Raw genomic sequence first — 13718 nt, 5'->3', positions numbered from 1 at the left:
GGGGATGAGAAGAGCAGTTGTGATTTGCCGTGATCGTTAACAGCCCCTAACACACCCAGACTCATTGACCACATTTTTATCACACACCCACACGCAGCTCACTGTCATCATACCTACATACAAAAACATCCACAAAAGCCAATGCTACACATGTTGTTGATTTAAGTGGACATTGCCTCATACAGTACAAGGAGGCTCTTGGTGTGTGTGTGGCTGCAGGTTTGCACAAACATGATCGTTTTAGAGATATGCAATATCGGAGGGTAAATTTGAAGCAAAGAACGATGGAGAGAAGGACAGTTAGGGTGGAGAGTGAAACTACATGTAAGATACACAGCAATAAGTTGGATGAAGGATTCTTTAAAAATTTGATTTGATGTAGGCTAAGGGGGGAAAAGTAGGAAAGTGCATGCCATGGGAGAATTGAGAGCATGTGTCTGTGTGGATGAGCTGGAAATGGGTTTTTGAGAAAGAGAGAGTATGATAGGAAACACAGGAAGGGCGGGCGGAAGATGAGATGAAAGCTAAAGAGAAAAGACATTAGATGATGTGTTCAAACACATGACGCACTGGCAAATAACACGTACACCAAAACAATATAACCCTGTCCATATAAATACTCATATACATTCAATGTATAGTATTTACTGCATGTATACGTTATCCTCATATATGTTTATCCATATCCATATATAGATGAAGTATACAGAAGCCTATAGTTTCAGCATACCTTACTCTCTTATACTGCCTTGCTTTCATGAATAAAACACTTGCATGCACATACACACACATATACTACATTCACATATGTTTGTTTATGCACACATGCATGCACGCACACACATTCTGTGCAGGCTCTCACACAGACACATTGCAATTGGATAGTGCATGCATCCACATGCGACATCTGCATACAGTACAGACACATTTGCACCCACACACACAGCCTCTGTGCCAGAGCTCTACAGCAGTGCAGCTTGTTAAATGGAGCATTATTTTCCTGAGCGGGCATGGCAGATGAGGGCTGGCAGACCTCTAAGCTCTGAAAATGGCATTAAGTGCTACACCGATGGATTATAGAAAACTTGTAGATTTTAATGCTAAAAAAATAAAACAAAATAACACTGGAGTTCACATTTTGCTTAGTTTTTATTGTGTTCACTTAGCATACTTTATCTACAGAGAAAAAAAGCTATAATTCTAAGCTTTAGGTCATGTTGAAAGAGGTGAAGGTAAATTACAGGGTCTTATAGTCTGTGGAGAAATGGTAGGTCTTAATATGTTTCACTCTCTGTTGTAGTTGAATGCACCACAAGTAAAATTCTTGTCTACCACCACAAAGACCCGGGGTAGATTCCCAGTAGCAGTGCCTTTGACTCCATATTCATTGGTGGGAGAACTGGGGGTACTTTTCCTAGCATGATATGCAAAAACGAATTTGTCCTCAGTGAAATGTATTCTGTATATAAAAAAGTGTGGCCATTGTGGAAATCTGGTTAGTTTTGTTTTTGGTTTTTTTATGTTGTTGTTTTTTTGGTAGTTTGTTTTTGATATGTAGGCTGGGTTGTGTTTGAAAAATGATAAAAGTCAATGCTGTTGAAAGTGTTTTATGTGCAGGGGCAGTTTAAACCAGGATACATTTATACCTTTTAGAGGTTTGTAGTGATTATGGATGATCCACTCAAATCTGGGTCTCTTCCAGCTAAACTGGGGAAGCCTTTAGCAGAAAATGTTACCTGTTTGCATTTTTGTGACTATGAATGATGTGACTGTTTATGATAGATCAGGAGTGGCAGTAACACTGGTATAGGATTTCATTTACTCAAATAAAACAAATAGATGTCTGAGTTTAACTCAATCATGTTATTGTACTTTCTCTTTTCTTATTGTACTTTCTCTTTTCTGCTGTGTTTTGTTGCAGAGATTTGTTTGCTGACACGAGGCAGAAGGACAGCCAGTGTCCGGGCAGACACGTATTGTCGTCTATACTCATTGTCTGTGGACAACTTCAATGAGGTGCTGGAGGAGTATCCTATGATGAGAAGAGCCTTTGAGACTGTTGCTCTGGACAGACTGGACCGTATTGGTAAGAAAATAATCTTTAAAATGATCATTTACATCACTGTAAATAATATGCCACCAACTGCATTTTGCAACTTTTTTCACTGAAAGTCATTGAGAACTAGTGGGGACAGTTAAGGCATACAGTACTCATTATTCAGTTTGTAAAAATGCTGCTTCTGTGTGTTCTCTCTTCAAACTATAACTTTCAAATTATTTCTGCAAACCAACACAAAATTCTCAAATAGTACATGACATGAAACATCAATTCAGTGACATTTATGCTGCTTGACGGTCATGTATAGAGTCTGAAATTGTTATAATGGAAAACATAAGATTTGTGTACTTTTTTTGTTCAACATCAACTTGACAACTCCTCAATGTACATTTGTAATATTTGAAAATAAAGCTTCGATTAATTGTATCTAACCCAGTCAGCACATCATTGAGTAGATTTCACCCCTGTGCTATGAAAGGATCACTCTCCTAGATATATTTCACTTTATGCTACTCATGAGTATGTGTGTTCAGCAAGACACACTGACAATGAAGAAAACCAAAGTCTTTCAAGCCAGAGCTCACAGACAAAACTTTAGGATTGTAACAATCTTCACATTGATACTCAATGACTTAAATTACTTTCAAAGTCATCTGCATATAAACATGCAGATGGAGCTCTGGTTTTGAAATCCCTGCGTGACTTCTCTTATGCATACAATTGATATTCTCTCCATATCCATCACTCTTCCCAGGCTCAGCCTGGGCAGATGAAAAATTCACAATGAAAGGCACGCCTGTATCATCACTCAGCCATCGCTGCATGCTCTGTTTTATCCTCTGCTATGTTTAGAATGGAAGATAGAGAAATTGCTTCAGGGGGTCTCTTTGTAGAAAATGGCTGCTTTGAAAAGATGTGGTGGGCTGATAGTGATGTTTCTGTGAGATGGTCTCTTGCGTATGTCCTTTCTCCCGGGCTTGATGCTCATGTACACCCTTCTTCCCTAATAAAGTCACTCACACGGCACTGATCCACAAATTAATTACTGTCTTGATGGACTTTGCACAATCTGATTGGTGGTGTGCAAGTGATAAAGGGTCAGGTGGTGCCAGGGTCAAGCCGGATACCTCACAGCAACACCTCTACTAATCTGCTACCAGTCATAACAGAAAATGGAGAGATTGATCTGGGCCTAATTGCATTTACAATATTTCTGGATTTCACAGCCTTTTGTTAGCATCAAATTGAAAATGGCAGTCATGTGAATTAACCCTGTCACTGCTAATGCGACCATTCAACAATGACTAATGGACTTTGAGGTCAGAGTTTCACACTTTTCTCTAGTAGGTAGGGTCAGCAGATAGTATGCCTGTCACAGTGACGCAACTCCAACTTGTCTCTTTGACCTTGTGCACAGCTCACAGTTACTTTAGTTTCAGAGCACATATTCCGAGACTGGAAAATGAAAGAGTACAAATGATCTGGAGCAAGATTTGTGGAAAAAATTAAATTGTGGAAAAAGTCCATACTTATATTGAATCTCAAATTTTGTTTTTCATTTTTTTCTGTGTCATGAGATTGCTTACTCCGCAGAAATTGTAGCAGTTTAGAACAATAAAGGTTTCAGGTTGATCTCTGATTTTTAAGATGCTTTCCTTTTGATATTAACAGACAATAATAAGAGAGAAAATATGAATAAATACCAAAAAGATAATTGTAGACTTGACCCATACCTCAGCATAGCTCACACTCTATCAGAGGCTCAATCTACACCTTCTGGTACAATGTTTGCTTTATGTTTTGTCCCTGTTACCTAGGGAATCACAGTAAGAGCTAGACAAACATACACTGCCTACACCTTAGGCTGTCATGTTTTCTGAGCTTCTGTCTCTGGGTAGTTATCTCCCACCTATCTTTTGTTGTTTCTCTTATTCTGTACTCTTTCATACATTGTCATCTTCTGCTACATCTCTTTCTTGAATCTCTTTTCCTCCCTTTTCCCTGTGATTTTCAGTTGCACCTTTTTTCTTTTTCCCCTCTTTTTAACTGTTTGTGTGCTAGCTTCTGTTAGAGAGCGTTGTTGGAAAATAAGGTTGTTACTAGAGTTCATCCACAATGTCAACTGGGCTCTATCTGCTTACAAGATTTATGCTCATGCTCCTTTTTTCCTTTTCTTTCTTACCTGTAACTCTCTGCGTGTGTCTGTTTTTCTGTGTGTCTGTTTTCATGTGTGCATGTGTTTTTACAGGCAAGAAAAACTCCATCCTGCAGCACAAGGTACAGCACGACCTCAGCTCTGGTGTACTCAACTACCAGGAGAATGAGATCATCCAGCAGATTGTACAGCATGACAGGGACATGGCCCACTGCGCCCACCTCATGCAGAACGCCCCACCCCAGACACCTCCCTCACCTACCCCTGTCATCTGGGCCCCACTCATCCAGGCACCTCTCCAGGCAGCAGCTGCCACCACCTCAGTAGCCATTGCCCTGACACACCATCCCCACCTCCCACCAACGCTCTTCAGGCCTCCACTTTCTGTTCTGGGGTCCCTAAAGGACCCTCCTAGCCGGCTTAAGAAGTTTCACACGTTTGTCCCTCCATCCACAACTCCTGGATCTGCTGGGGACTCTCCCTCTAGCACACCCTCTAAACTGCGCACTGGGGTGGACATGCCATTGCTGGCCTCTTTTCGGGCCCAGCACATGACGTCAGGTTCTGGGGCAACTGGTTCTAGCCAGCAGGCCTCAAGTAGCGGAGGCCAACGTGGGCCTTGTGGGACAGGGTCTGGGTTCAGTGGAGGTGGAAGTGGGGCCTCTGCCTTCCCCTTCGGACCATACTCATCCTCTGGTTCACCCTCATCTAGTATGGCCCAGCTACACCCACAACCACAGCAGCAACAGCCCTTTCGCTCCAGCACCCCACCACTGTCAAACCTCTTCCACCAAGGATCTGCAGGTGGAAGCACAGGGTCAGGAATAAGTGGAGGTGCAGTTGGAGCCTGTGGTGGTGCAACAGGTTGGTCTTCAAGTGGAGCAGTTGGAGGTTCTGTGGAAGGGGCCAGTGGAGGAGAGACTACCTGGGCTAGAGAGGACTTTACAACTGCAGTGACAGAAGCAACTCCTGAGGGGCACTTTGGGTTGGGAGGAGCTATTAGTGGATTAGTAAGAGGGATCTCAGGGGAATCAATGGGAGGGATATCTGAAGGATCAGTGGGTGGTGCTTGTGGCAGGTCAGCGGGTGGGGCCTCAGGTGGATCAGTGGGGGGCATTACCTGTGGGTCAGTGAGAGATTCAGCCAGGAGATCAATGGGAGGGGTTTCAAGAGGATCAATCGGAAGAGCCTCCAGGGGATCAGTGGGAGGGGCCTCTGGAGAGTTACTGGTTGCAACGACCACTGGAGGATCATTGGGGAGGGCTTCTGGGGGATCAGTGGGAGGGACTTCTGGAGAATTGTTGGTAGTGACGACCACTGGAGGATCATTGCACAGGGCTTCTGGTGGACCAGTGGGAGGGACTGCTGGAGAATTACTGATCGCAACAACCACTGGAGGATCATTGGGGAGGGCTTCTGGCACATCAGTAGGAGGGACTTCTGGAGAATTACTGATAGCGACAACCACTGGAGGATCATTGGGGAGGGCTTCTGGCGAATCAGTAGGAGGGACTTCTGGAGAATTACTGATCGCGACAACCACTGGAGGATCATTGAGGAGGGCTTCTGGCGTATCAGTAGGAGGGACTTCTGGAGAATTACTGATAGCGACGACCACTGGAGGATCATTGGGGAGGGCTTCTGATGAATCAGTAGGAGGGACTTCTGGAGAATTACTGAGATCTTCTGGGGGATCAGTGGGAGGGGCCTCTGGGGGACCCCTTGGAGGGGTTTCTGGTGATTATATGGTAGGAAATCCTGGAGGATCGTTGGGAAGGGCTTCTGAAGGATCAATATGTAGCCATATAGGAGGAAGTTTGAGTGGGCCAGGGGGAGGGATGATTGGAGGCCATAGTAGCAGAGCAGCAGGGGGTGCGGTAGGGAGTCATTTAGGGGGGTCTACAGCTTGTCCTGTAGGAGGGGCTTCTGGTGGAATTACAGCTGGACTTATTGGTTCCTCCCGTTGTCAGAGTCCCATTTCTACCGGCTCGTCCAGCCCTTTGCCTGGTCAAATTCTCCAGCCACCCTCTAAGCCTCCTCACTTGGCTCCTTTGCAGCAGTTTGCTGGAGGAGGCAGGACTAGCAGTGGCTTAAACCTCTTCCACTCCCCTCCACAAGGCTCCCCATCCTCTAGTAGAGGACATCATAGCCAACAGCCTGCTGAGGACTCCCCGTCATCCCTCAGCCATTTTAGCCTGGCAGGCCTCCAGTCTGGCTTCCTGCCTCACCAGATGTCCCTGGAGAGGTCTGCCCTGGCCTCTCTGGCCCAGTATGGCTCAGCAAACGCCTCTCCCTGCCTTACCCCAGTGGCACCCAGCCCTACCATTCAAAGCCCAGTGGCAGGCAGGACTTTCCATTACAATGACCCTTCCAGTGCCACAGGATCCCACAGTTCTCTGCTCATGCCTCAGTCTTCTCTCCCTCCACAGCTTCCCAGCCAGCCACACACAACAGGGAGAGATTCTCCACTGGGCCGCTTTTCAGAGGACCTAAAGCTGTTATCCAGCTCACACCCATCTCTGCCCCAGGAAGTAGCCCAGGCATTAGGCCACCAAACACCTCGCTCCTCTGTGGAAACTGGATACTACCCCTCACCCTTCTCATCACCCGCTCTCGTGCCCAAACCCTGTAGCTCAGTACCAGGGCGCATGACTCCTCCAATCCAGATGTCTCCGGGGCACCCTCACCAGACTCAATCCCCAGGGGCCTCCCCGGCCTCGCCTCTACGGAGAGGCTCTGCTGCCTACTCATCAGATCTAGAACCTCAAACTGTCCGCTCTAAACTCCCTTCCAATTTGTGAGGATTGATCACACCCTCCTGTGCTCCTCCGAACTGAAACACACACAAACTATATCCATGTGTGGCATTATTTTCTTTCTGTGATCAGACTTCACTGTGTTCCGCCTCTCATTTTACCAAGATCTTAAATTTACTGTGATTTAAAAGACACTTTACCAGGTAACTCTGAGCATAGAGAATACTCTATATTTGTTTTATGCTTTGTCCTCTTTTTTATTCATACATACTGTATATAGATAGAGATATATTTAAATGATAAGTTAATCAAGGGACTAGGAGGGTGTGAAAAACGATCTCCATTTAAAGGACAGTCATTTTCTTTATTTCTATAACTATGCCAAATTCATCTGGTGATTTTTGGGAAGACAATTCAATGGACTACACAATAATACTCTTTTTCTGCAGGAACCTATGCACTAATACCTGCATGTATAAAGGCTTTTTGTGTGTTTCAAAAAAAGTTATCTAAATTTTTAGCTAAAACAAAATGCTTCAACAGGCTGACTCTTGTACCATCTCATACAGGATCACATATTGTTGATCCTTAAATGTATCTATTAGATTGTACTTATTTATCCTCTGTGTAAACTCTTCAAAACCTGATGAGAGATGGAGAAGAGACTTTAGGAAACCAAAAAGACTTTTCCTGTGGGGTAATAATTCACCTCCTCTTGGCCCTTCTATCCTTATTTTGTACCACTTTATCATACCAATACTGTTTTTGAAGCAGGGGGAGAGGGGTTCAGCGAGCTACCCTCCATCTCAATATTGAGACATAACAGTATGTGAGCGACTGGCTTTCTGCAGAGTCCTCAACCATGTCCTAACAAGCTCACTTTGTCTTCCAAGCTCATGCCGCTAATGTGTGTAGAAAGCATGTGTTGTTTTTCTTCCTGACTGCGTGCAACTGTTAATGTGTGAGTGTTAGTGAGAGTAAGTGTGTGAATCAGTGGGACAGTCAGATGCAAGGCAAGACTTTTCCCTGGACTGATCAAAAGGAAGTTTGCCTTTTTTCACACAAAAACTAGGACTTCCATTAACCCCAGCTTGTGTGTTGCATTGTGTAGCACTTGGACCATTCAAAATCAAAAATAATCAAATATATAGTTGCCCCAAAACCAGACTTTCAATCATTTAGCAGATACAGTATATACAATACACAAGCTGAAAGATCCAAAAAGTGCTGGAAATGGAAATATGCCACTTGATATTTAATTTGTGCATTACTTCTTCTACTGTAGCTGCTATATGGTCAACATAGGCATGTCTCCTCATTGATGGCCAGTGCTGAGTTTGAGATGTTGAATGTATGTACATTTTTTGTTGCTAAAAGTAAGTACTGTAGCTATGGTAGATGCACTGAAGGGGAGTTAAGAGACTGTTCCATAACAGGTCATTGGTTCAATATCTTTGACTGATGTTTTCATCAGCAGATATTTCTCCTGCCAAAGTGTCCTTTAGCAAGACACAGAACCACTACCCACTCATTTGTTGTAAGGCAATCTGGATATATGACTCAGTAAGTTGTGTACAAATGTGCACTCTTTACTGCATATGCTCCATTACGTATTGCCATACAGCTGTGCTGCTGCTGTATCTCGAGAGAAATTGCTTGGGAACTTCAAATGTTATTATTGAGCCCATGAAGGTGCAGGGAAGCAATCACTGACAAATATTGTGTCAGAATGGACATTTTAAAATGTACCCCACACTATTCAGTTTTGATTGCATTTCTGCAGGTATTTTTGAATTCATAAAATATATATATATAAAAAAATATATATAAGTACGTACATATACCTGGAGCACCTCTATGTAGGTGGCATTTAGCTGTTTGCCATCAAAAATCAAAGATGAGAAAAGGCCCTTTATATTTGTGTATTCATTCAAAATCCGGTGACACTGTCAGAGAGCCTTACAGTTGCCAGAAAACAGAATACACAGTAGAGCAAGGTATCACTAAACTCCCAAAGGAGAAAAGCTGTGTTATGCTTCTACATGTTTGTCTGTAGCTCATCATCAAGACAGACCCAGGTTCCACTCAGACAGCTGAGTCCCTAACTCAGTCACAGCACTCAGCCACAGCAGCCTAATTTAACAAGACATGTCTGTAATCCCTTGACCCTCACAGGCTATCATGCACTCACACACAGAGGTGCACAGTGACCATGTTCTCCCCTCATTACAGTTCCCAGAAGTCCCTATAATAAGGTATAGCAATACACATGGCATGACACACAGCTGCACAAATGCACATTTACAGACATGCCTACAACCTCAAGAACACTCTTTGAATGCTCTTTGAAAAACAAACAAAAAAAATTGACAATCCTTTTTTTCTCCACGACATTTTATGTTGTTAAAAATATCCTCAACTGAATTTGCCGTTAGCAAATATATGAGTCTCACTTTCTCATCTTATTCAGATCAGCCAGGCCATTAGCCCTCACCACTTTTATGATTAGGAATTTCATGTATAATGTTGTTGATGACATGGATACACACACTGTAACCCTAGACAGAAATTTTCATCTGTTAAGTAAGCATGTAGTCCTCTGTAAGAATTAAGCCTCATAAGATATTGGGGCAACATAAAATAAAAACAATCTCTTATAATCCACCTGTCACCCATCATGTGAAATGTAGAAATTCAACTACTGACATTCAATTAAACGAGGCAGATTGAGGGGAAATGAATACAGCAAAAACTCTATGATTATTTGGCATATCATTTCAGAATTAGATTAAATAGTTGAAATCAATGATTCACATGGCCTTTTCATGGTCTTCTTCACGGACTGAGTAGGTGCTTCTAATGGCTAGAACAGCTTTTTTTTTTTTTAAGCTTTCACACACTGGCTGTTGTTTAACACTTTGTCCTCATCTACAGTTCAGCTATTTAAAGGCTCTGAAACATTTACACGGGCTATGTGTTTATGTGACACGTGAAGCCTTGCTTGTAGGAAGCCTGGGTCTCTTTAGACCACCGTCCAGTGGGGCAAAGGGTGAAAGGGACAGAGCACTGAGACAGAATGACAGAAAGTAAACACCAAGAATGGTTTCACCTCTGGAATACTGATTGTCTGCACACAGTGTAGGTGTTTAAACCTTGGTCTTCCTGTACCTGCTAGTCTTGCACTGCACAAAAGCAGACTGCTGTGCCCCCCACATCAGGAAAAAGTCCCCTTTTTCCTCACAATGTGACCTTATTAAGGTGTATAGTTGGAAAACAATTTGAAGCTGGTCTGAGACAAAGGTGTGTATGTGAAGAGGCGTTGATGCAATGAGGGAATGATGTAGTCTGACACTCAGCCACAGGGAAGACAAGTAGACAGGCACCCCATTAGGTACTCATGTTGACGGGGTAGTTGTTTCTTGGGGATTTGTAGCATGTCACCCCTTCTTTATGATTGTTCCTGAGTGCTAGTGGATGTTTGTCAGTATTGTATTGATTGGAAGGATATGAGGGAAAGCTTTGAGTGTTGCTATGTAGCTAGCAGCTAGTGTGTGTGTGTGTGTGTGTGACTGTGTATCCCGCTCTGCCTGGCAGGGTCGATGGCTGGGGCTGGGCGCTGTCTGAGGAGGGTGGGACAGGGAGGCACAGGTCAGAGCTTACAGAGAGATAGACATTGGACAGGGATTGATTAGTTGGCCTGAACTTAGTATGGTCTATTATCACAGATAAGTGGTTTAGGCTAGGGGTGGGTGGGCACACAGTGTATCAGTTGAATCTGTCACTGTCAGTTAGAGAGCTGCCACAATCTGCATGATGTCCTGTCGGTTTCAGCTAGACCAACATATTTGCAAAATCTCCTGTCTTGGACTTTTTATGTAAGAAAAGTGCCAATTTTTATGAAATTAGAAGAGAAGTTTTTGATTGATGACCACATAGTGTTGAAATTATGTAATGGAAATGAAAAGGGGTTTCATAATCCTTTGGGTCATGAAATTTTCTTAACTCACAGAAGACCATGTAATCCTTCATTCCGTGTAAAGACATGAAAATAACCAAAATTGGAGTAACAAGATTTTCACCTGACAGCAATGTTTATTCTTCAAGGGGATTTGCTATTTCCATCCACCCAGACTATTTGCTGCAGCCGCATCTGTAGCGTAATGTAGTATGGAGACAGTGTTTTTTAGAGGAATCAGCAGGGAATTAGATAAGGAGGCTTTGAAACTTTGTGTCTTTTGAGAAAAAGCGAAAGAAAAACAAGGGTGACTCACTCGCTCATGCAGCAAACTATTTTCATTATGTTTCCCTATGTCACCCATCTAAACATGGTAAGACCACTGCAACAGAGAAAATAGCAACCAAGGGCAGTTGAAGGATCCCAACAGCTGCCAGCGTTCTGTCCAAACGCCCCGAGCTAGGCTGTTCTGAAATCAGTTCAGAGGACGACAGTGGAAAAGCACCTGACATGTCTGTGTTTTGATCCTGTAAGGTACCACTGTTTAATTTTAATGCCCTGCCTGAGTTGGTTGCCCTATTTTATCTGAATGTAACTAAATCTAATCTAGGTCTGACAGAAGTAGTTCATATTTTCCTCTGTTTTAGGCCATACTTTGCTCTGGCCTTGCTGTTAGCCATGGCTAGCTACGCAGACTGGCACCTCTGTACCATTTCCAATTCATGGTTGTTTCTGTAACGCAGCATTCCCACAATCTGTTTGGTGCACTTCCAATTTCGCTGCCTAATCTTAGCCTGCCTCTCCCTTTGTGCTGCCCTGCTCGCCCATGAATATGGGTTGGTGAATCAGCGATGCACACTAATGAAATCATTTGCTGTGATTGAGGATTAGATGTAGCAGCAGCGGAATCGAACCTGCAATTTCTCCGGGGAGAGACGGCACGTGTTTTTTTTCCGAGGCCCTCGTTATTCATTCATAACTGCAAATTCCCCCAACCCTTCCACAAACACTCAATTTATTTATCATACGCAAGCAGCAGAATCAGGTGTTCGTATGACAATGTACCTCAGAGTGATTGGATATGATATGAAGATTGCTATATGTGGTAGAAGGTTCTGTTTATCGTAGCGTCTAATACAACTGACCTCTTTTGCTGCTGCTCCAATGAGATGGAATAACACAACAGTAATGTTGTTCTGACCACAAAGTTGGCTGTTGGGCAGTGTAACCTAGATATGACCCAGTTTAGAGATACTGTGCACCAGTAGGGTGCCTGTAAGTTCACTCCAAGACTGTATGACCTTGAGATCCTTTATCATAATGACACTGTTTGTTCATAGTAGAGACAGCTAAATATATGAAATTTGACTTGGGTTGGTAAATTCAAAAATTAACCAATTAGAAGCTATGATTTGGTTCTGAAAATATGTTGTCTGTATGTTTCTCTGCTGGGGGCAGCTGATCAGAAAATCCTGTGTTGCAGCCAAAGGTGAGGCTGCTCTTCACTGGATTAGAGTTGGGGGGGAAACAGAGAGAGAGAGAGATGAGGGTTTACATAAAACATTGTGCTTCTCATAGCCGTCTTTCGTTTGCTGAAGTATGTACTATAATTCCACTTAATCTGATGTTTGGGAAAATAATTTCAACAAGGTACTTATAAAGATTTATATATTTCCATAGGACCTATTTATATTTCTATATTCATTTTAGACTCTCTTAATAAGTGATGTCATCACCATAACAGATAATGATAAGCAATGTTCACCAAACTGTGTATGTACAGTTCATAACATGTCCATGATTTTTAATGAAGCGCAGGAGTGGGACATTTTCTTCACATGATGCTACAGACCAAGACTTTCTACTCGAAGGCTCAACCTTTTTGTTTCACAAAGGCAGAGACTGGTTCAGCACTTCTTACAAGGACACACAACCTTTTGGGGAGGACAGTATTTTGACCGCTTTGCTAATCATCAATGGATATCAGTCTATTTTTTCTGCATTTAACACGGGAACTATGGGAAAAAGCAATAAGGGAACTGTACAGGTATGGTGTGACTGGATGTGTACCTACGGGACATTGCGCTGACCCACACAACAACCACACACAGTAGTTTGTGTGGCGGTAAAAGGAGTGAGGCAAAAACTGCATTGTCGATAAGCACACATACTGGATGAAATAAAACGGTATAGAATAAAATATAAGGAACACCTGCTTGGAGTATTTTTTTTCTCTGTTGTTCGCAGCACATGCAGCATACTCTCAGTTACGCTTCACAAGGTCGCTTAGACATAGCACAGTGCAATATGCACACCTTTTCTGACACTGCCTTTTCTGTATATTACTGTTTCTCACAGATTTTTGGGATATTCATTTTTGCCTTCCTCTGTGTACGTGTGTGTGACTGGGTGCAGGAGATGGCGAGTTTGTGAGGTTTTTCCTATTATTTAAATAAGTCTTTCACACACACTCTCAAACACAGATGCACACAAAGAGCGGTCAAGAGACAGGTGAAGCTCCTCAGAATGCTGGAAATGTTGGCAGAGTGTAAAAAGGAAGACAGTCTGCGTCTGCCCCTGTGAGCACTCAGCCATCTGCTTCATTAGAATTCCCCCTTGAGGTAACCTTCCCTTCTCCAAGAGGAACTCATTGAAAGTGAAGGGCTTTATTTTAGATTGTCTATTGTAATTACACATTATTCTCCTCCTCTGATGCCTGCCTGCTGAGAGGAGAGGAGCTGGCTTACAACCGCCCGCTCGGCATCTGACGGTGATGAAAAAAGCACACGGGAG

The 13718-nt window shown here is 43.1% G+C and overlaps 1 protein-coding gene across 8 annotated transcripts in view; it reads left to right on the top strand.

Moving 5' to 3' along the window:
- Positions 1–13105, top strand: part of LOC121904023 (potassium/sodium hyperpolarization-activated cyclic nucleotide-gated channel 4-like) — an 83372-nt gene extending 70267 nt beyond the window's left edge. For all 8 annotated transcript variants that reach the window (XM_042421521.1, XM_042421544.1, XM_042421512.1 and 5 more), the window contains 2 exons: positions 1922–2086; positions 4308–13105. In XM_042421521.1, coding sequence (XP_042277455.1) covers positions 1922–2086; positions 4308–7015 — 2873 coding nt within the window. In that variant the 3' untranslated portion in view covers positions 7016–13105. The remainder of the gene's footprint in view (positions 1–1921; positions 2087–4307) is intronic.
- The last annotated feature ends 613 nt before the right edge of the window (positions 13106–13718 follow it).

The sequence above is a fragment of the Thunnus maccoyii genome, chromosome 1 (assembly GCF_910596095.1).
Source record: "Thunnus maccoyii chromosome 1, fThuMac1.1, whole genome shotgun sequence".
NCBI classification, from domain to species: Eukaryota; Metazoa; Chordata; class Actinopteri; order Scombriformes; family Scombridae; genus Thunnus; species Thunnus maccoyii.
Note: the sequence above shows the minus strand (reverse complement) of the source record. Positions and strands in the feature narration are given on the sequence as shown.